This window comes from Terrapene carolina, unplaced genomic scaffold (assembly GCF_002925995.2).
Source record: "Terrapene carolina triunguis isolate 2854851 unplaced genomic scaffold, T_m_triunguis-2.0 Scaffold88, whole genome shotgun sequence".
NCBI lineage: Eukaryota > Metazoa > Chordata > Testudines > Emydidae > Terrapene > Terrapene triunguis.
The window spans coordinates 35,488,898-35,513,178 of record NW_020664439.1 but is presented as its reverse complement, the minus strand read 5'-3'; the positions used below and the strand labels follow the sequence as shown (position 1 = coordinate 35,513,178).

The 24,281-nt window shown below is 45.2% G+C and overlaps 1 protein-coding gene across 1 annotated transcript in view; it reads left to right on the top strand.

Moving 5' to 3' along the window:
• SLC7A14 (solute carrier family 7 member 14) overlaps positions 1-24,281 on the top strand; it is a 40,732-nt gene that overhangs the window by 3,547 nt on the left and 12,904 nt on the right. The window contains exons 2-3 of the mRNA XM_024221153.1: positions 16,574-16,810; positions 20,429-20,646. Coding sequence (XP_024076921.1) covers positions 16,574-16,810; positions 20,429-20,646 — 455 coding nt within the window. The remainder of the gene's footprint in view (positions 1-16,573; positions 16,811-20,428; positions 20,647-24,281) is intronic.

Here is a 24,281-nt window from a genome sequence, read left to right as displayed (position 1 = left end):
GGGGGGGGGGGGCGCAGCCGGAGGCTTTTTCGCCTGGGGCGGCAAAAAAGCCAGAGCCGGCCCTGGTGGTGTGGATGCACGTGTACACACACACACCCCTAAAATAAGAACCATAAAATCGAACTTTTACCAGTCATGGAAATGTAACAATGTTTTTCAGTATTAAATTGTGTGTGTGGATTTAGTGCTCGTGAAGAGTGTTGGCTTGGCAGTCCTGAACTGAAGGACAGCCACATGGGTACTTCCTGCAATATCTCCCCCATCGGTCCTAATCAGCACTACCACTGTAAGTGCCCCCTTTCTTCAGTTTTCATACTTCATCCATTTCTTGGCCTCAATACTGAGACTGCTAACAAGCAGGCCCTGTGGGGAACAGATTTTCAAATGCCTTATAGCCATAGTTGAAGCTAGATTTTCGAGAGCTCAGCACCACCAGGCTGAGCTCTTTTGAAAGTCTAGCCTTAAGGCCATTTGCAGTGGAGATATTTAATGTGGGAGACTCTGTCCCACTAGGAACCACACTGAAGTCAGCCATCTCATTTCACATATAGCATCAATGCAGATTTTGTTTCTGTCGACAGACAAGGAGATGATAGAAAGTTACAAGAGACTAAACGTGAATAAAAGAACTTTCCATTCAAGTGCAGTATTTTCTGGAAGTTACCATTTCCCCTTCCCTTAAAAACAAAACGCTGGGACCAAAAAACAAAACAAAAAAAGTGGGATCCTAGAACAAATAAACTAGACATGATTAAATGCAGGCTTTTTGCTTGGAAGATCTGAATGTTTATCTGAGACCAAAAAAGAGACTCAGATTCCCCACCACCGCAATGAAACAACAAGCTTAACTGCCTATTTTTCTTAGAGATAGCAGCTAGCATTTGGTATTTTTATTATTTCCTGATGTCCATATTTTCTTCTTCAGACTTTTTCAATCATGCGGCCTCAGCCACAGTAAACTTAAAAGCCTGGAGAGCTTGAAATAAGTCTGTTTGGAGAGCGAAAGCATGCTTGCTTCAAAGTGGGTTTTCTCCCCTAGGTAGAAGTGCTGTGTCTTGCAACTTTCTGTGGAATTATGTCTTAACCTTAATATTATTTACATGTAGTCTGACATATTTACTGTTCTTCTTGCTTTTGTAGCTCTGGGAAAACATTTTCCTAAGAATATGAATATATTTTGATAGACTCTTTAGCCATTTCCTTGTTTGATTGTTGACAGTTCTGTTATTTATAACAGCAACACAGTCTTGGAAAGTCAAACTGCATCAGGGCGAAGGAGCCAGAAAGGGCTGTACATGTAGCTGGTTATCTTGGTTGAGTTTTCACTTAACATTTAGCAGTGCTCTAAACATATACGGTACTGCACTCAGACATTTGTGTTTAGTTTTCAGTTAACTATTTATATTCCTATCCTTTAATTCTTTATTAACGGAATCCCATATCAGTTTTTCCATTATTTTATCCAGAATTGATGTCAGGTTAAATGGGCTATAGTTACCTGGGTGATCTTGCTTGCCCTTTTTGAATATTACCACTCCTCCAGTCTTCTGGAACTTTCCCAATATTCCAAGATTTATTCAAAATTATCAGTAGGTCAGAGAACTCTCTCAGCTAACTCTTTTGGGACTCTTTGGCACAAGTTATCTGGACATGTTGATTTTAAAAGGTTTAATGTAGATCCGCCTCAGTTACCAGTTGACCCGCATGCACTTCATCATAGAATATTAGGGTTGGAAGAGACCTCAGGAGGTCATCTAGTCCAATCCCCTCCTGAAAGCAGGACCAACACCAACTAAATCATTACAGCCAAGGCGGTGTCAAGCCGGGCCTTAAAAGCCTCTAAGGATGGAGATCCCACCACCTCCCTAGGTAACGCAGTCCAGTGCTTCACCACCCTCCTAGTGAAATAGCATTTCCTCATATGATACAAATACATCCTTCCTGCTTCTTTCCAAATGCAGAACAGAAACATTAAACACTGTCTTTTCTGCATCATTAACAATTTTGTCATTTCAATCTAATAAGGCCTATACCATTGCTAGGATTTCTTTTGTTCCTAATATACTTAAGCTTTCTTCTTGTCCTTAGCCATGCTAACCATAGATTTTTTTCCCCCTGATGTCTTTAGCTTCCCTTATAAATTTCAAGTTAAGCACAGAAAGTTAACTGCTATCTATTTCCCCCTTTGTTATATATTACTTTTTTCTAATTGCTGCCTTCACTTCTCTACTGAATCAAGATGGGCTTTAAGCCAAAGTTGTCCTTTGTGATTTTGGAATTGTGGCTTTTTGACTATCTACAACTCTTTTTAAAGAGCTGCCAATTTTTGTTCATGTTTTCAGTTGAAATTTTTCCTCTGCTTGGAGAAGTTAGCCCTTTTTGATGCACCAAATATATTACTGTTGGAACTGACCTCTTTGCCCTTATTGAATGTCAGGAGGTCATGATCACTGGTCCCTAAGCAGCCACCAACTTCCAGTCCAGTGATTAATTCATCTTTATCCATCATAAGCTCTAAAATAGCTACCTCATGTTGGATGTACAACCTTTTGTGCTAGAAAATGATCTATACTTTGTAGAAACTCGGATATTTTACTATGGGCTGCATGAGGCCACCAGCATAGGTCTCCTAAACAGAAGCCCCCCATAACAGTTTCTTTCCACACCTTACGGACACGTGTTTAAGTAACAATTCATCCTTGATTAGGTGATCTGTAGCAGAATGCCATCGGTACTCCTCCTGGGCTTTGTTAGTCAGTACATTGATCCATATGCATTCAAGATCCTGCACTTTTGCATTATCAGAAACACTAGAAGAGGTACTCTAATGCAGAGTGTCCACACACACACACCCCCCTCTGTATGCACTCTATCCTTCCTGGACTGGTTATAACCAGAGCTGGCTCCAGGCACCAGCGCAGGAAGCAGGTGCTTGGGGCAGCCAATATAAAGGGGCGGCACGTCCGGGTCTTCGGCAGCAGGTCCCTCAGTCCCTCTCGGACCCTGCCGCCGAAGTGCTGCCAATCGCGGCTTTGTTTTGTTTTTTTTCCCGCTGCTTGGGGTGGCAAAAAAGCTGGAGCCCGGCCCTGGTTATAACCAATGATTTTAACATTTCAATCATGCAAATTGTCCTACCAGGTTTCAGTAATGCCAATCTTCTCAGATTTCTTCTCATCAATGAGACCGTCCACTCTTCTTGTCTCCTAGTAGTGGTAAATAAGCAACTGAAACTTCTTTTCACACTCCGTCACATTGATTCAATTTGCCTGTAACACGCTGAGTTTGAACTGCATGCGTCTTCTTAGCACCCTCCCCTTGTATTGTTAGTTTAATACCCTTCTGTCTGACCTCTGCTACTCTCCATCTGAGAAGATTACCCAACGCCTACCTGCGAGGTGCAGGTTAAAAAAAAAAAAAAAAAAAAAAAAAGCCTTCTCTCCCATTGGAAAGGGGCCTAATGCTCCACAAAACCAAAACCTTCAGCTTTACACCAGTCATACAGCCAATGGTTCATCTCCAGTGTTTTCTGCTTTCCTCTCTCTTGCTCATGGGACTGGAAGGATCTGTGAAAAGCTCTCATGGGCTCTCTTCTTCTTAAGCTCCCTTCTAAAGTCCCTGAAGTCTTCCATAATGAGTGTAGTTCCACTTGTTACAAAATCATTGGTTCAGCTTCAGAATGGGCAAATAGTAGAATCTGAACTTTTCCAGAGGCTGAGGCTGGTCACCTCAGATACAAGGGATTTGGTTGAGGTCTCTCTAGATAAAGAGGGCTGATTTGGTTTTGAACCCAGTCCCATCTAGCAGAACTCCTAAAGTTCATGGGGGGACAGAGAAATTATAGTAGTATTTTGCCCTTATGTAGCAGTATCATCCAGGGACCTCAAGGCACTTCACAAACATGGTGTGTGCTAGTGAAGTGGATCAGCTGGCTCAGCAATGAACAGTACTTCATCCTCTAGTCAGCAGGCTGCTCCCTGCTGGGTTTTGAGTGTATTTGTTTCCAAGAGATGCTAAATGGCTTCCTATAACCAACAGGAACCCAAGTTATAACCCAGTCCTGTGACAACAGGTGCAGGTTCGCCCTTACTACAATAAGTCACACCCATGCAAGGCCTATTTTTCACCAATGCAGTGCACCTACACTAGGCATCTATATTAGTGCGGCTGCACTTGTGCAACAATCTCTAGTTTAGACAAGCCCTTAGTTTGCAAAGCCTGCTATGGCAATTGGTTCAGCCTTTTGCTTATACAAAAGAAGACACCCCCCCCCCACCACTGACTGGTAAGTACATTAGAAGTAAATGTATCAACATCACCTGTGTTACTGTGGATTTAAACCAGGGGAACAGAGCAGAATTTGGTTCTAATGATGCTAAGAAGCCAGAACCCAAGTCTGCTATTCCTCTCTGGTGGTTCTAGGAACACCTTACTATATAGGGTGAAACTTCTCTGTTCACAGGACTTATGCCAGTGTGACTTGAGTCAAGAATATAAGGGAGAGTAGAATTTAGCTCAAAGTTCAATTGCACTTAAAAAAATAGCATCAATTATTCTCTTCAAGGCCTTAGTTTTTAAAAAGCTGAGTGAGATTTTATTGCATCTGCAGTCACTGTGTCATATTAAAGTCCTCCCCCACTATGCAGGTTCCTACCCTGTACCCCCATAAAAGCAAACCCATCATAAAGCTGCATAATGCAAAGACTTCTAACAGCCGGTGTTGCCTCAACACACAGCTGGGTACTCTGCTGTGTTCAGAAGTAAGGAAGAGTTCCATACTTCCGAGTGCCACTTTACCTGCAGGTAAAGCATGATACAGCCTGTTAGAGCCAGTTATCCGACTGACCTGCATTGGTGTTAATATGCCTAGCAACACTTGTCCTGTCTTTGCAGGACAGAGATCTCTCTTCTATGCATGTCTTATTTATAGAGTTCCCTCTTGGGAATCCGAGTGCAGTGACCATTTGGATAGGAGTAAGCTAGGAATCGCTCGAGTGGATCCTTACGGCAGGAATTAAGTGTCTAGCCAGCCATATGCACCAGGATTGCACTTGCTTGATGAAAAGACATACCAATTACGCCACAAATATTGTAGCATAAATGATTTAGTGCTTCCTCCATCACTGCTGGTAAGAAATTCATACTGAACCATGAGTGTCTGTGGCTGGTATTCCCATTTGTCAAGGTGAGTAAGGGTCAGGTGAGCAAAAGCAGAAGTTCTAAAAGCGTTCACATGCCCAACACTGTCCAAAACATCGCTTTCTTCCTATCAAAGTAGTCAGCGCCCTGCCTCCGAGCTAATGCGTTTGTTTATCTTAGGTTTTCTGTACACTAGAAAAATTAGTACTCGCATCACAGCCACCATCAGCAATGGTGCAGTTACACTGACGGTAGCAACCAGATAAGTACTGGTATATACAGAGCTTAGGTATTTTTGCCACGGTCTCATGGAAGCCAGGAGCCTCTTCTACTCCTAGGGCTCCCACCAATGTTAACATGGGATCAGCTGAAGCAGTAATAGCTTCCATGGGATTTGTGGGTAAATAAAATCCCCTAGTATGGACATCACCTAGAAAGTGTGTATATATATATATATATATATATACATACATACATACATACATACACACACACACACACACCCCTTAACTAGCACCAACAGAGGCCACCACCTGCTAATAAGCAAGCTAAAAAACTCAAAAGGAATTAAGTTTCTAACTTTAAATAGAAATTAGGAGCCTAATTCCTTTTGAGCATTCAGCCCTCAGCATCCATACCAGTTAAACTCAGGCTAGTCTCAGTTACGATGCATCTTTTGTCATGCAGAGAGGTGGGATAGCTGATGAGTGGCTCATCCCTATGTCCTCACTTATATCTTGTAAACAATATATCCCAACCACCAGGGCCGGCTCCAGGCACCAGCTTGCCAAGCAGGTGCTTGGGGCGGCCGCTCCGGAGAGGGGCGGCAACGTCCAGCTGTTCTGTGGCAATTCGGCGGACAGTCTCTCACTCCTGCTCGGAGCGAAGGACCTCCCGCCGAATTGCCGCCGCAGATCATGATCGCGGCTTTTTTTTTTTTGCGCCGCTTGGGGCGGCAAGAACCCTGGCGCCGGCCCTGCCAACCACCCAGGAAGCTGTACAATAAATCCCCTGACATTCTCCAGGTTGAGGATGCTAGGCTCTATTTCAAGCAAAGCTATTTGGTGACTTCTTCAGCGTGCTTAGATCTAAATGTTTAACTCGAATGGTCTCAGGCCATCCCCCATATGAAAGCAAGGAAGGAGGACAACATATTCCAAAGGCAGCAGGATCCATGGGCATCATCTAGCCCACAAGCCAGCTAAACACCTGTTTCCAGCAGTCACATGGAATAGCTAGCAACAGAAGCTGTGTGTCAAACTGCTCTGAATCAGAGAAGCAGGAAAGCACCTTAGCAGAGTGCTGAGACAACCCATCCTGAGCCATTCTGTGCTGCAAAGCGGGAAGTCACCTGTGCCAGATGCACCCTGCCCCAACCTCTCAAAGCAGGATGCCACCTGTTACTCAAGACGCTCAGATCCACCCTGAGCCACTGTTTACTGCAAGGCAGGATACTTCTGATGCTCGATGTGAAGCTCCTGGCTGCCTTATGTAAGGTTTAGCCCAAACAAGAAGTCAAAGAATGGAGATTTAAAATAAAGCTATAAAATAGTTCCCAACTATTTAAACAGCCTGTCTGCTGAAAACACAGCTGAGTGGTTTGGGTTTTTTGCTCCTGAATAATATCAGTAACAATATAATTATACCAGTGTAATGATTGTTATACTAATTACAAGCTGCAGCTGAGATTCAAGGGGCGGGGGGAGAGAAGGGAAATAATGGATGGAAGAAAAATGGCCTGTGAAAAAGATTGTTCTCCCAACCAGCTGTTTTGTGGGTATGTTTTCTGTAGAAAGCCAGCAATCACCCCCCATTGGAAAAAAATCGAATTCAGAATTCAAAGGAACATTGCAGGGAGATGTACCATGTCTTCTGTTTGCAAACACTCCATTTACAAATTTGGAGCACGACTTTGTCTGCATGTTTCCTACATCACTAAATGAAGAACTGTATTCCTGCCATGTACACAGAATGGCGTGGGGCAAAATAATTGGATTCTGTGGAAAGTCTATAATCCACAAGTACTGGGAACCCCTCAGAAACTTGTTTAGCAATGAGAAGGTAAACAGCATTTAATGGAGATAGTAGGTTGCTTTCAGGGAGGTGTTTTGCAAAGGGCAGTTTTTTTATTTTAGTAACCGAGTAATTTTTGTAAATCAAAACAAAAGCCAAACAACAAGGTCCGAATCCTGCAAACACTTACACTTGGGAATCAGTTTTAAGAGTCCTATTGAATTCAATGGGACTATTCACGCAAGTAAAGTTAACCATATGCCAACTGTCTGGAGGACTGGGGCATAAGTGATCCTCTCTTTTTGACTATATTTATGGAAAACACGATCTAAAAGGATTTTTGTTTCTAGTTAGTTGCACTTTCTGGGTCTCCTGCATTAGAAAGATGTTGCAATGTCTAGGTTAAGTATAATAAAAAAAAAACACCCAACGTAATTTCTACAAATATTTTAATGATTACAAGACCCTGATTTTACAAAACTGAAGTGTTAGGCTTAAGTTGTCCTGATCGAATGCTTCTAACACAACATTCATGACCTCACGCAAAATGAGAGAACAACACTAGGGAAAGTTGAGGAACCAATCTCCTCATACACCATTTTTGCACCAGTGTAATTCAACTAGCTTCAGAAGTGTTACTCTTGATTTACATTGGGGGAAGAACACCACTGCACGGTGTTTAACTGGCAGACACAGCTATGTAAAACACTTCTGCTTGCATAGATTTTGCAAAGCTGAAGTAGCATGTTTGGGTCACTTAACTTCTCAGCTCTTTACGGTCACTGGGAGATTTAGAGGGGAGGGAGATTTAGAGGGATGAGAACCCCAATAATTCCTAACAAACCTGGTGACATTCCCTGATTTGGCTTCCTCATCCTTTTCTTCCCCTCACCTCCTGATCTTCTTGTCAAGCCTCAGAGCCTTTCACTTACCTGTTGCTGTCTTCTGGGTTGCCTATGGCTTGAATCCTTTCCTGCCAAGATCTTCTGGAGGTGGCCAACCGACCCACTCCATCTGCTGAGGGAGCCAGCAGGGAAGCCTACTGTGACCTCATCTCCCCTGGGCATCATTGGAAGGGGGCAGGAGAATCTGTAGAGGAGCATGGTTTTCACAGTTGCTCTTTCCTAATGAAAACTAAACTGATGTGGGTGTTAAGGACTTTTGCACAGCACTTCTCTTGAGAAGCTTATTAGAAACCATTTTATTAGCTGGTCCCCAGTCAGGCCACTCCTTAAACAGTCATTGCAGCCAGCCTCTTCTAGAGCACAGCAGCTTTCATGGGGTCCCCTCACTCCAGCCACCACTACAAAGGTTCCCCTGTGCACTAGTTCCACTTCCTCTGGAACAGCCAGTGCTCACACCCTACATTCTAGTTGCAAGAACAGTGTGTTTGGAGTCATTTACATATTGTGTTCCCCATCATTTTTCATATATTTCAGATATGGTCAAACATATTAGCCACTTTGCTGCTGACACCTATCTGTGCATCAGGTGACACACAGTATTGCCAACTGTTGTGATGTTTTCCATGAGTAACAGGGTTTCAGAGGGTGCTGGAGCTCATCTGGCGATGACGCGAGATGCTCCATGCCCATCGCAAAGTTGAGCCCTGCTGGAAGCCAGCACTCATCTCCCCTTCAGTCACCATTCTCACAGGGGGAGGAAGCAAAGAGCCCAGCGCAGCTCTGCCCCTCCTTCCCCTCCCGTGAGCAACAGCGACAGGGCAGCTCTGCTGCTCCTCCCCCCTCCCACATCTGCCTTGGATGGGGGCAGAGGGGGATGAAGTGCCCCTGGAACTGCCACCCCCAGCCTACAAAGGGAGAGGGGACCATGCTGCAACCCCTCCCCCAGCCTCAGAGAGGGTATGAAGAACCCCAGGAAGAGCAGAGGTGGGGGCTGAACTGGTGAGGGTTGCAGGGGACAGGATTAATTCCTGGGCAGGTGGATGGACAGATGTGAAGATGAGAGCTTCTGCATCAGGGGCCAAAGGCACCTTACCCCACAGATTTGGGAGAATGGGTAATACTAATTGTCACACAGATGCTGGGGATGGCGGGGCCGGGGAGGAGGTTTCCAAAAAAACACCCCACCAAAAGAAAAGTATGATCTTTAAAAAAAAGTCTTGATTCTTTGGGCTAAAATCATGATTTTAGGGGGGCTGACTTGTGATTTTTGATCTCTTGTGGTTGGCAATAGCCAACAGATCACTCTGATGCTGCCTCATCTACCTCCTAGGTGAGCTTTGAAGAGCTGACATTCTGTACCCACTCAGGACTTTGACATTTCCAGTCTGCTGCACACCAGAGTTAGAGCTCAGACCATCCTGCTCCAAATGCACAGGATTCTACCTCTCAAGCCAAAGAGCAGCCTCGGGCTTTTGATGCCTGCTTGATCCGTTCCAATTCTATCCAGTAGAAGGTAGAGGCACAAAATCATAATAGAAAGTTAGTTCCTTTCCTCCACTGATTTCAGAGCACTATATAAAGGCAGTAAATATATCATTTGCCTTATTTTATGTACAGAGAAACTGAATCACAGAGCGGTGAAGGAATTTCCTAAGATCACCCAGAAAGCCAAGGGCGAAGCCAAGTCTTGTATCCCACTCCACTACCTTATCTGCTAGATCATATACTATAAACATAGGCCCAGTCCTGCTCCCACTGAAATCAATGATTGTGTGTGTGAGGGGGGGGCTGTATTTATGAATGGCAGTATATCTATGATGCATACAACCAATGCATAGAAGAATATATTATCATTCCATATGGCAACTCTAGTGGAATAATTAAAACCTCAGATCATCTAGTCATATTAATAAGTCATCACTCTTGTTGATACATACTCATACTGGCACAATCTTCTTTGAACTTTGTCTTTTCATTGGCTATCCTCAAAGAAGGATGATGATTTTTAAAGCCATCAGTGTGTGAAACAGAATACCTGCCCCCATTAAGTCATCTGTTTCATAAACCTTTCAGGCATGTAGTAATCTCTTAATGTCTTATGTTTGCCGATTGCATGCATTTTTAATCAGCTTTGAATAATGACTTTTTATATGTGGATGGATGATTAGGGTTTCTCGTTGCTCTTGCAGCTTGGACTGCATGTCAGAAAAACTCAAGTGTCATTTTCAAAAGCACTATTATCTCTGCACGTTAAAAAGTGTGTGAAACATACAAAAACTCCAATAAACAAGAACACAAGTGCCATTGCATTTAACGTAAAGATTCAACAGTTTTCCGTTTACACTGAATGTTTAAAAGCTGCACTTATTAGAGAGCATTGGCTTTATAAAATTACAAATTCACTTTCCTTCAGATACCAAACTGATTAAAAACAAAACACTGTTCTGAATTTGCAAAGAAAAGTAATTTCTGGTAAAACACGAAATACATTTTCCTACACAACGCTCAATAATGGCTATAAGTCATGTTTTACTTGTTAAACCCCTCAAGGAAAACATGGTACTATGGTTATTATGGAAGCACAGATGGCAATTACACAGTTAAGGGGAGGGGATGAATTTTACATTTAAAGCAGCAACTCGGTTTGTTAAATATGAAGAATACAGCATATCCCTCCCAAAATTACAACACTTACGCTGAGTACAGAATGAACGTTCTAAGAATTTACAAGTAAATCTGTTAATTAGAGTTACACATTTTAAAGGAGTTCTTTACAAAGTTTAGCACCCTAGATCAGGCCTCTCTTATTTGGTCCCCAATGATCTTAATGTAACAATAATATGGGAAGCTTGAAGAGTATGTGAAAGCTCACTGAAGTCTCCCACGCGGACTACATTTGAAGACTTTTTTTGCGCTTTTTGTGATTAATGGCCATTTGTCACGGTTATTTTTCATAACTGAAAGCTTATTGTTCTTCAGCCTCTGTTAACAGATAATGTTCTTCTGTGGAAAACATAACTGCCCTCTTTCACAATGGCCACTGGCTCCTAATGCGCGTAGTGGGAGTGAAGCCAAGCTGCCCTCAGGGAAGACAGTGTTCCCATCTGTACCAACTTTTGGACTATGGACCTTCCTGTGAAAGGTGTTAACCTCTCGTTTTAGCAGTGGTTCTCCCATGCCAACAAAGGCATTCCAGCTGTCTCAGCACCAGGTCAGACAAAAAGCCCCCAGGCCCTACCACTCTTATGGAACCTTCCAGAGCCCACAGTATCACATGACAGGTGTGACATTAAAGAGACAAGGGAAAGCCCTAAAATGATTGTGTAGTTTGGATGGGCATTTGGGGCCTGATCCTATAAGCCCTCAGAACTCCAATTCTAGTCAACGAGAAATGTGTGACCTGAGGGCTTGCAAGATTAGGCTATCATTGGATATGCAGAATGTGGCGAGCTGTTCTAGGGGGTGGACTTGGAAATTCATCCCTTATTAAAAGCAGACTACTTGCACTTGATTTGCCAACAGTTCCACATGCCCCTTTATGCAACTGGCCTTAGCCAAAAATTATTCAGCTCCCTGGCATTGTGGAGACCTCAGGCAGTGATGCACCTTCGTCCCTCCTGTTCTCTGCCTGTGGCACACACTAGTTTAATCTCCTGAGAGCTGCAATATTTTGCTCTAAAATTCTGGTTGAGAGGCTGCATGCAGGGGTAGTATTTAATGACCTGAGATATACAGGAGGTCCAACTAGATCTAGTTGTCCTTTCTGCTGTGGTGCTGGAACAGTTTGTATAGTGGGAGTGCTGAAAGCCATTGAACCAAACTGTAAATCTTGAATATGATGGAAACCACTTCAAACCATGGGGTGCAGCAGCACCCCCAGTTCCAGCACCTGTGCCTTTCTGGCTTTAAATGCTATGACTCTGTATGGAGGTAGCCCTGTTTCCATTCACAGAGGTGATGAATGAAAGTGATCAAATATTCCTTCCAAGAGATTTCTTTCAAATGAATCACTGCTGGAAGAAGCAGCAGCACACCTGGCGGGGTCTATGTAGGAAAGTTCATGCTAAATAGAAATAAAGTCATAGCTCAAATGTTAAGTTGGTACAAATTACTTTGGGGGGGGGGAGGGGAGTTGTAAATTGCAGGAAAATCCCATCTGATCACTGGAAAAGGTCCCCACTGCACTGGAGTCTGACCCTGGCCCTTGATACAACCATGCCACTCCCATTGAACAGAGGGCAGAACAGTAGTATAAATAAAATAATAAATGGTGTCGAGACACTTTGGGAAGATGCTGAAGAGAGTTCCCACCAATCAGCATCCAGCCACCTTAGCCATTCTAAGGACTACACAGGTCAGTCCTTCAGACAATCCGCCAGATTCTGGTCTGTGGGGAATGGGGATTTCCCCCCCCCCCAGTGGGTGTAGCTTTGGTGCACTTGGGAGACCTTTGTTCACTGATTTTAACTACAGTTGTGTCAGACTTGAACACTCATGCAACTGCCCTGTTAAGGGTCTAGTTATTACTATTAGTTGTAGTATAGCATTAGAAGGTCCAGCTAAGATTGGGATCCATTTCCATTAGGCACTGTATAAACACACAGACAATCCCTACCCAGAAGAGCAGACAGTCAAAATAGACATAACAGATTGGGGGGGGGGGAACAAAAGCAGAGAGAGGTAACATGATAATATTAATGAGGAGGAAGGAACAAGCTAAAGCAGGGAAAGAACAGGTTAAAGAATGTTATTTAGATAAGTTAGATGTATTCAACTCAGGAGGGCCTGACAAAATTCACCCTGGGATACTTAAGCAATCTCAGAACCATTAGCAAACTATCTTTAATTCTAGCATGAAGCACAACAGAACACACCCTGCAAAAGCAGCATTATTGTACACCCATCTCACACACAGCTCTAGCCTGATCAGATTCTTGCTCCAAATAGGAATAATTGCCTGCCTGGGTGTGCGGCACACAGTGGTTATTGCCAGGTCCTTGACATACACAAGGTCATACACCATGCCCCCTAATCTCAGCCTCTCTCCTCTGGCTCCCACTACAGAGCACTCTTTGGCCTGGCCTTTCTGTAGGCTTGGAGAAAACTCAGAAGTGGAGCAGAAAGCTGCTGGGTGGGAGTCTCAAGACAGCCTGCATGCCATTGAAATAAGATTTGTGCTCCCAACTCACTTAGGCACCTTTGACTATCCCAGCCTCTGTCCCCATGCTGACTTTCCAGTGGCCGGGGTCTCTGGCAGGTGCCCAAAGTATGGTGCTATCTCATCAGCTCCCCATTGAGGAGCACTGCCTAGCCTGTTACAAGCACACTCTGTTGCTTTTCTACCATAGGTACCTTTAATCCTTAGTTTCCAAGCAAGATTTAGCACAGGTATACAGCAAGAGGAACCTGCCACACAACTTTCTTTCCTCTGAATATCCCCCTTTACTGCCTGTTCCTTCCAGTTATATCTTCTCCCAGTTACTGAGTTAGTTGTCCCATTAGCCCAGCAACTATCACCCAGGTGTCAGCAATGCCAAGAAAAACTGGTCAATTAATTTCACTCAAGCTTGCAATCTTCCCAGTATTGCAGCCTCTCCAGTGCCCTGGGTGCTACGGAGAGTACCCTGTGACAGACAGCCTGGCCAGGATTTCGCCAGAGGCGTGTAACTGCTTATGAAACGGTAAACACTGGAATAAAACAGTAGAGTTGGAAGCATGTTCTGCAGCAATAAGGTTCTGACAGCAAGAGTGGCACCAGTGCTGCTAGTCTAAGTGGGGTTAATAACATCTTGTCCATCGTAACAGAGAGAAAATAGCACTGAATCAGTGATAGCATCAGTAATCTGCTGCCATAGAGAACGCACGTGCACCCTCTGTGTCTGCCTGTACATGTATTTGAGGGGGGTGTCTGTGCTCAGAGTTCCATCGGTGGCTGACAGTTAAACCCCTCCGTTGATATTCAAGGTTCTGGTCACCATCTACAAAGCCCTAAATGTCAGAGACCGCCACTCAACCTGTGTTTGTCTGGATGGGGCTAGGGCATTCTCAGCAGCAAGCCCTCTTCTCTGGAATTTGCTCCCTTCAGAAACGGCCCTGAGCCCAAACCTGGCCACTTTCAGACAGAACCATAAAGTGCACTGCTTTGTCCAGGCTTTTTCATAATTTCTGAATCTGCCTCCCCCCTCACCTAGCCTGCTGGCAATGGCATTCCTCTTCCTCCTTCTGAAGAGGATGCTGATTGTCATGGGATATTGATCCGTCTAAGGCCTTGGTCTCTGTTTAAGCGTGCACAGGGCACCCCCAATACTGTGGTGGTCAGGGCCTGCAAGAAATACAAATAAACCATTTCTGCCCTCCTATGCACAAACAGGATACCGATTAGCTTGACTAGTATTTATGCACACATCTAAGGCCCACAGGCATTGCAGTATATTGCTAAGGTTAGTAATATGCAGAAAAGAACTTAGGAAATAGAGGCTGGGAATAAGACTTTTTGGGGGGGAAAGTAGAATCCACATTGTTTTGGGTTGGATGAGGAAGAAGGGAGAATTCTATCTCCACCAAAACTACTACACTGTCGTACGGTTCATGCATTGAGACACTTTTTTTTATATACGCACTTCCCATTCCTGGGTTACAAGGCAGCTGGTCTTTAAACCTCTGTTTTCGTTGGCATGGTACATGGTTCATCTGAGATAACCCACAATTAACAGCAGGGCTGCAGCATATAAAGTACAGCATGTCAGTAATATCTTACCCCCATTAGAGGAACTGAAGAACAACCCTCCACAAGCCTCAGAGCGTCTCAGTCTTTGTTAGAATGCCATGTGATCAAAGTCTGGCAGCATGTGTGCATGCGTCATGTGCTTGGGGAGGAGTCTGTGGGTTTGCTGATGGTGTTTTGAACTGTTTATGTGGGCTGGCTGAAAATTTGCCATTGAATTTCCCTCCCCCTTTTTTAAAAAAAATGGAAAATGGATTTTCAAGTAAAAATGCTTACACCCCTTGGAGACAGCCTTTCCTTGTCTCTGTTACACCATCCTGGCTGAATACAGATAGTTGGGGGTAAGGGCAAGGACTCTCTTAAAGAGCCTGCCCCTGCAGTGCCAGAGTCATCATCACCACAGGAGCTGCGTGGAAAGCGAGTAAAATGGTTCCTTATTCTCAGTCATTGTTTTTTACAGATGCTCATAAACAAGCACAAAGGGAGTCACAGCTGCTTAGCAGGGAGCCCAGCCCTATTGACGTCATCAGGCCCGAGGTGCTCAGCACTTCTGAGGATCAGACCCTTAGACTGGAAGCTCCTGGGCAGGGACACTGTCCTCTGCTGGTTTTGTACAGGGCTAGCACTCAGTCATGACTCAATAAATAACGGGAATACACTGTCATTCAGTTCTAGCATGACTTGCTCAGTCGCTCTCACTGCCCTCTTCCCCCCACCGTCTCTCTTACTTACAACATAATTATTAGTCCTCTTGAGACACAGCAAGAAATGTTTGACTGACTGATCCCTGTTATATCCAAAGCTGCATGAGAAGCATCTTACTTAAAAAGCCTAAGGCTATTATTACTCTAACAGCACCAGTCAAGACCTGGGCTTGGCAAACGTCTGACTTTCCATATCCTCTTTCAGCTCCTCGCAGACAGTAGGTATGGACGACGGTTCCTCAGACCTGTATCCCAGATACTCGTTCTCAGTACAAGCAATAGACAGCATAGTAAATTACTACCCAGCTCTCAGAGCTATCGTAGCCCACAGATAAAGGGAGAAGCAGACTGGATTTCTTCTCTTTTTTTTAATCTAATTTTGCCTGGTTGAATAACATGCGTGGAAATATTTATCTATCTCAGGAGCCAACCAAAGACCCTAGCCCTCCATGCTGTGTGTTTACCAGCAGTACTCATGGATGGACTCCGTTCTGAGTTCCCAGGGGTTGCCACACCCTCTCAGAGAGGCCACGTTTGGCATGCACACACACATGCGGGATACGTATGCACAGATTGCATTTGCAGGTGTTCATCTGCTAGCCAGCCCCCTGCTTTGCCCACACAAATCCACATTCGTGTGCCCCTGAGATCATGAATAGCTGGGTGGAGATCTCTGGCCTTTGTTTGGAGCAGGTCAGGCTGGATGGTCCTTTCTGGCCTTAAAGCCTGCTGAGAATGTGCACACAAAATTCCACCTAGCCCTTTCAGAGGCCAGACTGAGCTGCCTAGGAGGATTATTTCTGTTATATTAGTAGCGTGTGGTAGTGCTCTGTAGGCCAGCAGCTGTGGCCCAACCTCCTTCCCACTCCTTTCTGCACCTAGGGGGATTAGAGAAGGAGTAGTCCCTGCACTCCCCAGAGCAGAGGGACTGTGACTGCGCCCAGGGTCTTTATGCAGGCCATGCAATGTGAGGAAAGCTCATTGCCCTCCCCTACACTGAACACCCATGTAAGAGCCAGGCCCATAGTTAGCTTTCTCCTTTTTGTCCAGCACTCTGCATTTTCTCATGGCCATTTGTGCTTTCTAAACAGGTGTTTGTTATGCTGAGTTCGGAGTGCGTGTCCCGAAAACCACAGGCTCTGCCTACACCTACAGCTATGTGACAGTTGGAGAGTTTGTGGCATTCTTCATTGGCTGGAACCTGATCCTGGAGTACCTGATTGGCACAGCAGCTGGCGCAAGTGCCCTGAGCAGCATGTTTGACTCCCTGGCAAATCATACCATCAGCCACTGGATGGTTGACAGTGTTGGAACATTAAATGGACTGGGTGAGAATTAGATTAATACTCTTGTCATGTAATGTGTAGTTACGTGTGTTAATGGGGGCCTGAGAGGCAACTGGAACCTCCTTGGAAATCAGACAAGGATGGCATGCTCTGTTCACTATTTACCACCCAGTCACCTCTGCCAATAGCAGTCTTGCCATGTAGTTACTTGCGGGCATCCCAGTAGAGTTGGAGTGAGGCGGCAGCTTACCTCTCTGACATCAGGTGTGCTGCCATGCCCAAGGTCCCCTCCTTCTGTGGTTCTGGTTCTCTCCTCTGGAGGGAGCCCTGCTCTGGTTGTTTTTGGGCTTTTGGCCCCGTAGCTAAAGCACAAGTCTTTCAAAAGAAAGACCAGTTAATAGGTGCCCAAAACAAGTCCCGCCCCCTCCTTGGGCAGCAGCCCTCTGCCTAGGGTCTGTGCGACCTGCAAGTCCTGTTCCTTGATTACAGGCATCACTTTCTCCTCTTGTACCAGGGGCCAACCCATCCTTCATTCTCACGAGGCCATGACTTCTCTCTGAATCCTTTCCCTTCATTTCAGGGGCTTCCCATCACCCCAAGGGCACTGTAAGGGAGCCCAGGCCCTCCACTACTCCAGACTCAGGCCCTCTGACCTTGTACCATGCAGCGGCTGTCTGCCTGTCCGCTCCAAACTGCCCTGCTCACAATTCCCAGTGCTTCTTCCATCCAACTTCCCCTACCTCACCCTGAACCTTCTTAGAATCTTTCCTGGACTCCCTTCCCAGCTTCTTCTCAGCAGGGAATGACACCAGCGCTGACCAGGCCTCCAGCCATGGAGAGCTTCCTTACCCCACTGCTGTCCTTCCCTTGACTCTCCTCACCTTCCTATCAGCCGGGGACCACCAGGCCCTAACTACGGGGGAGCCACCCAAGTCCCATTCCCGCTTTACACCAGGAAGGTTGGCTTGTCTTTTATCCTGTCTCACCCTTCCCATCAGGCCTTGCTGTAGCATATAGTCACCTAGGAGAAAAACCAGGCATAGATGGGGCCTGAGCCTGAGATTGGCCCATGCCTGGTTTTGCTTCTAGATGAGATGTGACAGGTGGGTTTTCAGGAGGGATGTCTGAAACTGCCAGCCAATCCTGGTGAGTGCTCCCTCCTCACCTAAGGCCTAATCCTGCATGGTGTTGAGCTCCCTCAACTTCCACTGAAATCTGCACTTTGCAAGATCAGGCCCTTACTGATTAATGCAGATAAACAGGTGGAAGTGGGAGCCTGTTGTTTCCTCACTGGCTCATGATGGAGGAACCTTAATCCATGAGTTAAAGACCTTTGTGAGTGACTGTGTCAAAATACTGCTGCTAATTCCTTCAGTCACACAGTGACTCTCTCCATGCTGCTCAGACACAGGGCAGTTTAAAAACTCACAAAACGCAGCGTAAAAGTGGAGACAGTATTTAAAAAGCCACACAATCTGGGTCCTCTCAAAAGGGCCTGGTGTTTGCAGGGGGCGGGGGAGGGGGGGTCGCCAGTGATTCCAACTGCAAACGCTCCCAGAAAACTAAAGATTAAAAGGAGAGGTGGACAAACTGAGGAAGATGCCTCCAGGGAACATGATCCACAGGCTCAGGCTGACTATAGCACAGGCAGGCACTGTGCTGCACTCTCATGATCAAACCCACTGAGATACACAACACACAATCCAAGTACCACTCATCCTGGATCTTTCTCACTGCCCCGTTTGATCAACAGCTAATGTTTGCAGTGCTCACCGTTCCACTCTTTCCACAGCATTTTGAAGGCTGCTTTGCCCTGCGCTAGTGACAGAATTTGTAGCAGGCTCACTCACTGCAGAGGAGTTCTCCATCTGGTGACACAACTGGAAAACATTCGTTGGCTGGAGGGAGCATTCTTTGATGCAGTCAGAGGGGCCAGAATAAATCATTTTATTGGTGCTAGCAATGGGTTTGAAGCAGCATGTTTTGCTCCAAATGCAAACAGTCTCAAAGCTTGGCTTGTTCCAATCCAGTGTTCTAGTTCGACTTGGTTTAGAGACAGGCTCAAGGGGTGAAGCTAGGAATGGCATCTGGAGTGGAACTTCCCTGCAATTTGGGCGGGGAACAGGTCTGGGGCTTCTATCTGAGCCCATCTCTAATTTATACCCATCACATGGAAAACAACCTGTGTTTTATTCTCTGCATTTGCTAAAGTTCTCTCTGGCTACTGTGGTATAAGGACACTACATGGTTTCAGGGGGGTGCTTATCACACATACACACATGTTGATGACAATAACTGCTAGCTGAAGCAGTGTGCTTCCACTCTAGTACAGCAGCAGGTGAGAAAGTGCATGCATGGATGCTGGGTTAGTAGACTGGCAATCAAAGCAACTTCTCCAGACCCCAATTCCCGGTTAATCAGATGGGCTGCATCTGTAATGTAATAAAAACAAACATTTCTGAGCACCCAGCCAATGGCAGTTTTAGAGCCAAATCATAATATATACATTGTGCTGTTTAATTTTACATTCCCCCATTATCATCAATGCCGAGCGACTCGCCAGATGCAGATGGCAGTCCGTGAGCCAGTGGAGGGCTTTCAGGGGTCAGGGATTCAGCAACATGGCTTCTACAGACAGGAACCGTGCTGCAGAGCCACTTTTAATCATTACCGTCTAGATTTCCCTCTACAGGGACCAACCAGCTGCCTGGAGCACAAACATCTAGTAACTGCTTGCTAATTTCTGTGATTTCCCTATTTGTCTAGCAGCCCCCATATTACTCTGTGGCTGATGCTAATGAGTAGCAATAGATCACAGTTCTGATAAATGTTTCACACAAAATTAATGTTTGATTCATTTTTAATTCGAGGCTGGCAGAGTGGATGACTAGGTGATTTTGGAAAATGGAGGCATGTCATACAGTTTAGGACCTGATCTTTCTCACCCAAAATTTCCTTTGACTTCAGGGCAAGGAATGGAGGGTGGGTTCTTTATCCTGAATGAAAAATGGTAATCCATTCACAGTAAATAATTTGACCAGGAGCACCGCCAGCTTTTCTGCCGCCCTAGGTGGCGGAAGGTCCCGCCCCGAAATGCCACCCCCCACAGAGGTGGCGGAAGGTCCCGCCGCCGAAATACCGCCGCTGTCACCGCCTCCCAAATTGTAGTGCCCTAGGCGACCGCCTAGGTCGCCTAATGGGTTGCGCCGGCCCTGAATTTGACACACAACTGAAAGCACTGGGAAATGCCGTACTTAGAAGAGACCAATAGTCCAGTATCCTGGTTCTTACAAGGAAAGTGCTAAAACATTGCAAGGCACCTGGTTGTTGTGCCATTCTATGAAATGGGGGTAAATGTCTTCCTGACCCTAGCTAGTAATCATTTTGTGCCTTAAAGCCTGGGGGTGAACATCTTTGAAATGTATCGTAGCTAATGTAAGCAGAGGTGCTTGGATTTGTGCCTCCTAAACCAGGGCCTGCTGCACATTAACTATTGATAACCATTGATCCTTTGCATTAGGATCAGAGCAGCTCTACAAATTTTTATATTGTTCCAGAATCCAGAAGGCAGGGGAGGGGATTTTCCTGAGGTCCTCTCTGTCTCTCTCTCTCTCGCTCTCGCTCTGCGTGAAAAGTTACACGTGTATTTTGTTTGTCCAGGGAATGGAGAGGAATCATATCCAGATCTTCTCGCTCTTGTTATTGCTGTCATTGTAACCATCATTGTGGCCATGGGGGTGAAGAACTCTGTGGGATTTAACAACGTGCTCAATGCAATTAACCTGGTAGTGTGGATCTTCATCATGATCGCTGGGCTTTTCTTTGTCAATGGCGACAACTGGTCTGAAGGGCAGTTCTTGCCATTTGGATGGTCTGGGGTAAGTGTCTTATACACAATCTGGTATGCTATGGGCAGCAACAGCCTTCAACTGAAGCATCCTAGCTGGTCACATAGGGCCCACATCATATAAGCCGCACCACTCCAATTCCCATCTGCTGTGCTAGCAGGTCATCATTATTTATTTGTATTTCATAGCACATTGAGGCCCCAACTGAGATCAGAGCCCCCAGTGTGCTAGACACCCTCTGCAGGAGATAGACTATCAGCTCTTCTCAGCAGGAACTAACAAAACATAACAGACAAAGGGTGGGAGAGGAAACTGAGGTGAAGCAACTTGTCCAAGGTCACACACCACAGGTCAGTGGCAGAACTGGGAACAGAACCCAGGTGTCCTGACGACTAGTCCAGGGCCCTAGTCACTGGCCCATGTTGCCCCTCAGGCTATGTAACAACGGAAGTCTTTAGCCACCCTCCCCTCCCCTGCTTCCTTCTTAGAAAGCACCACTTTGGTTTCATCTCCTGACTCCTTGGGCCATGTAGAGAGGTCACAGGGCCTGATAAACAGGGGCGTCTGGGGAGGGCCACCACAGCCGGAGGGGATGGAGCACAGGTAAACAGGAGCAGTTGAGGGAGTTTCTGTGCACTGTGGGTACATCTGAGAAAGAGGGGAAGTCTGCTCAGCGGTGGGGAGGGAGCTGTCTGAGCTCTCTAAAGGGAGGGCCAGCGCTGCTGTATACTGAATTCCCAGAGACAGATTTACAGGGCAATAACTGAAGGACTTTCAACGAGTAAAGATGAGCCAAAACTTGCACCATTCTTCCAAACTCCCTCAAACCGTGGGAGTCCAAACCATACAGAATCCAGGTCCCAGCTCTGATCCAGAGACCAAACCCTGACCCACCTCAGACAACTAGACTGACAGCAATAAGCTGAAGAGTAAGATTTTCCAAAGTGCCTATGTGATTTAGGAACCTAAATCCCATTGATTTTTCAATGGAAATCAGGCTCCTGAGTGACTTAAGTGCTTTTAAACCTTTTACCCAAGGTGTTTTACTGGAGCCCTGCTCTCTCCCAGCTGAACGTGGTGAGTTGGGTTATATTGGGCTCTAGATCCAAACCCTCTTTGCATCTGCATAACCAAATCCCAAATGACAACCTTTGCTCATCTTTGAAAAAGTCACTTGTGGTCCAGTCTTCCCCCACTCCATCGGAATAAGCTTAGAACTTTTTCATAACTCTAAGCTCGAGAGCCAACCATTTGAAGTGATATGTTGTTATAACGTTATACCAAAATACAGTAGCCATGGATAGAAAAGGAGTTAAGGGAGGACTAGTGCAGTTTCTTTAAAGAGGGGGAAACATACTGATATTTGTTTTGGTTGGTCTTCAGTAAAAATGTTCTAAACTGTTTGTTTTGTGCACTTCATAATGCCACCTGCCAGTGCTTATTTTATGGATGTTAGCTCACAGCTTACTGAGAATTTGGACAGATTTGGCTTTTTCAGCCTGCTTGAACTGGTTTTTATCCAAGGATGAGCAGAGACTGAAAATATCTCGGCTGGACTAAGACCAAGATAATTTCTCAGATTTACACTGCTCAACTCCATAAGGTTTTGTACAGAAAAATAAGCAGGAAAGTAAAGTAAACCAAGATTCTTGGTTATCAGAGCGGATCCTGGGCTGTCTGATGTTTTTCCTCCCAATTCCCTTAAATAAATCAATATTTTCTGCTAGATAAAACCTAAAGAGAAGAAAGCAGCCCCCTTGAGAGCATATATTGCATTTATCTTTTGAAGCTGCTTGGCCTTTTTATGCCACATATTAGGAACAATAAACAAAGAGAAATAGAAAAAAAACCAGCCATTTCTCTTGTATCCAAACCTACAAAAGACTCAATGCAAAAGTACAGAATTTAAAGGGATAAGGGGCTTGATCTAAGCCCATTGAAGTCAATGGGAGCCTTCCCATTAATTTAAATGGGTTTTGGATCAACTTAAATTTGGCCCCAAAATTTAGCTTTTGTAAAAATAACCATGCAGTCGCTGTGTTTAGGGTGAAACTCACTCTTGTGCAGAGGGCCACCATGAGGCCTCTGCACCAGTTAAGTCCTTTAAAATAGGATTTAAATGAGGCTTAAGTGGTGCAGAGGCCCTCTGCACAGAGGTGAATTTTACCCTCTAGTGCACTGCTAAATAGACAGATTATATAGATTAATATTATACATACACACACACACACACACTGCAAACTAACCCACTTCTTGTATCTATCTGAGATACCAACACTTTAAAATCACTACCTTTTTTGTCTGTCTTGCATAAAATACCTTACAGAAAGCCAAGGCCAATTCTTTCCGCCTCTGTATTTAAATAAAGAATTGCTTTCAGTTTGACTCGCAACTTGCCATTTATGTAATTTTCAGTCATTGCACAAGCTTCAGTGTTTGTTTCCTCAGTTTGATAACTGTCCTTGATAATATTGTATATTTAAAGAAAATAAACACAATAAAATATTTAAACAGTACAAATAATTCTTCATCCAAGGGTTCCCAGTGAGTGCTGCTAGCCCATCTGCAGTTTCCATACAAAACAGAAGTTATTTTGAAAGCTCCACACATCTGATTATATGTATTCTGGTCCGTCTATTAGCACATTTTGCTGTCACATTAAAAAGTTCACTAATATGAAATGTGTGAAAATGTTACAAATCCCTATTAATTTAATCAGATTTGGATTCTAATAGCATGAAAGCAAGTGACTATATAAAACTGGTTAATTGTCTTATCTGTCACTGTCAGGATCTGTCAACAGATTCAGGGGCTGCATAACTACAGATCTTTGTCAAGCATTAGTAAGTTGCAAATGACCCTCTTGTAGTGAAAACCCAAGCCCCACCAGCCTGCAAATGACACAGGGCCTCCTGCCTCAAAGGGTGGAGTACAAGCTGAGTATTCTCTAATCCAGGGGTCGGCAACGTTTGGCACGTGGCTCGCCAGGGTAAGCACCCTAGCGGGCCGGGCCACTTTATTTACCTGCTGACGCGGCAGGTTCGGCTGATCGCGGCCCCCACTGGCCGCGGTTTGCCGTCCCGGGCCAATGGGGGCGGCGGGAAGTGGCACGGGCGAGGGAAGTGCTGGCCACGGCTTCCTGCCGCCCCCATTGGCCCGGGACGGCAAACCTTGGCCAGTGGGGGCCGCAATCGGCTGAACCTGCCACGTCAGCAGGTAAATAAACTGGCCCGGCCCTCTAGGTGCTTACCCTGGCGAGCTGCGTGCCAAACGTTGCCGACCCCTGCTCTAATCCAATGGATCTCCTAGCCTTGGTTTAACTTTTTTGTTTTAATGTTATTGAATGCTCTTCTATTTCTAGATATTTCATTGTATGGCATGATGTTCAAGTGGCATGTTGAAATAGAAGCACTAGATTAAATCATTGGATTCTTGGTTCTCCCAGGTGCAGGCCCCAAATCAGAATGCTCAGTTTGGGCACTCAGATCAGCCTTTAAGTGTCCAAAAATCCAGTTGAAATGGAACCGGGTTCCTTAGCTTAAGCATCCGTGTTTGAAAACTTAGATACACTCTGAGCCACATCTGCCTTGCTTTACATAGGCTTATTGACTTCCACTCACGTTAAAGGGGGGTAGGTTTTGGTCCAATAAGCACTGATTTCAATG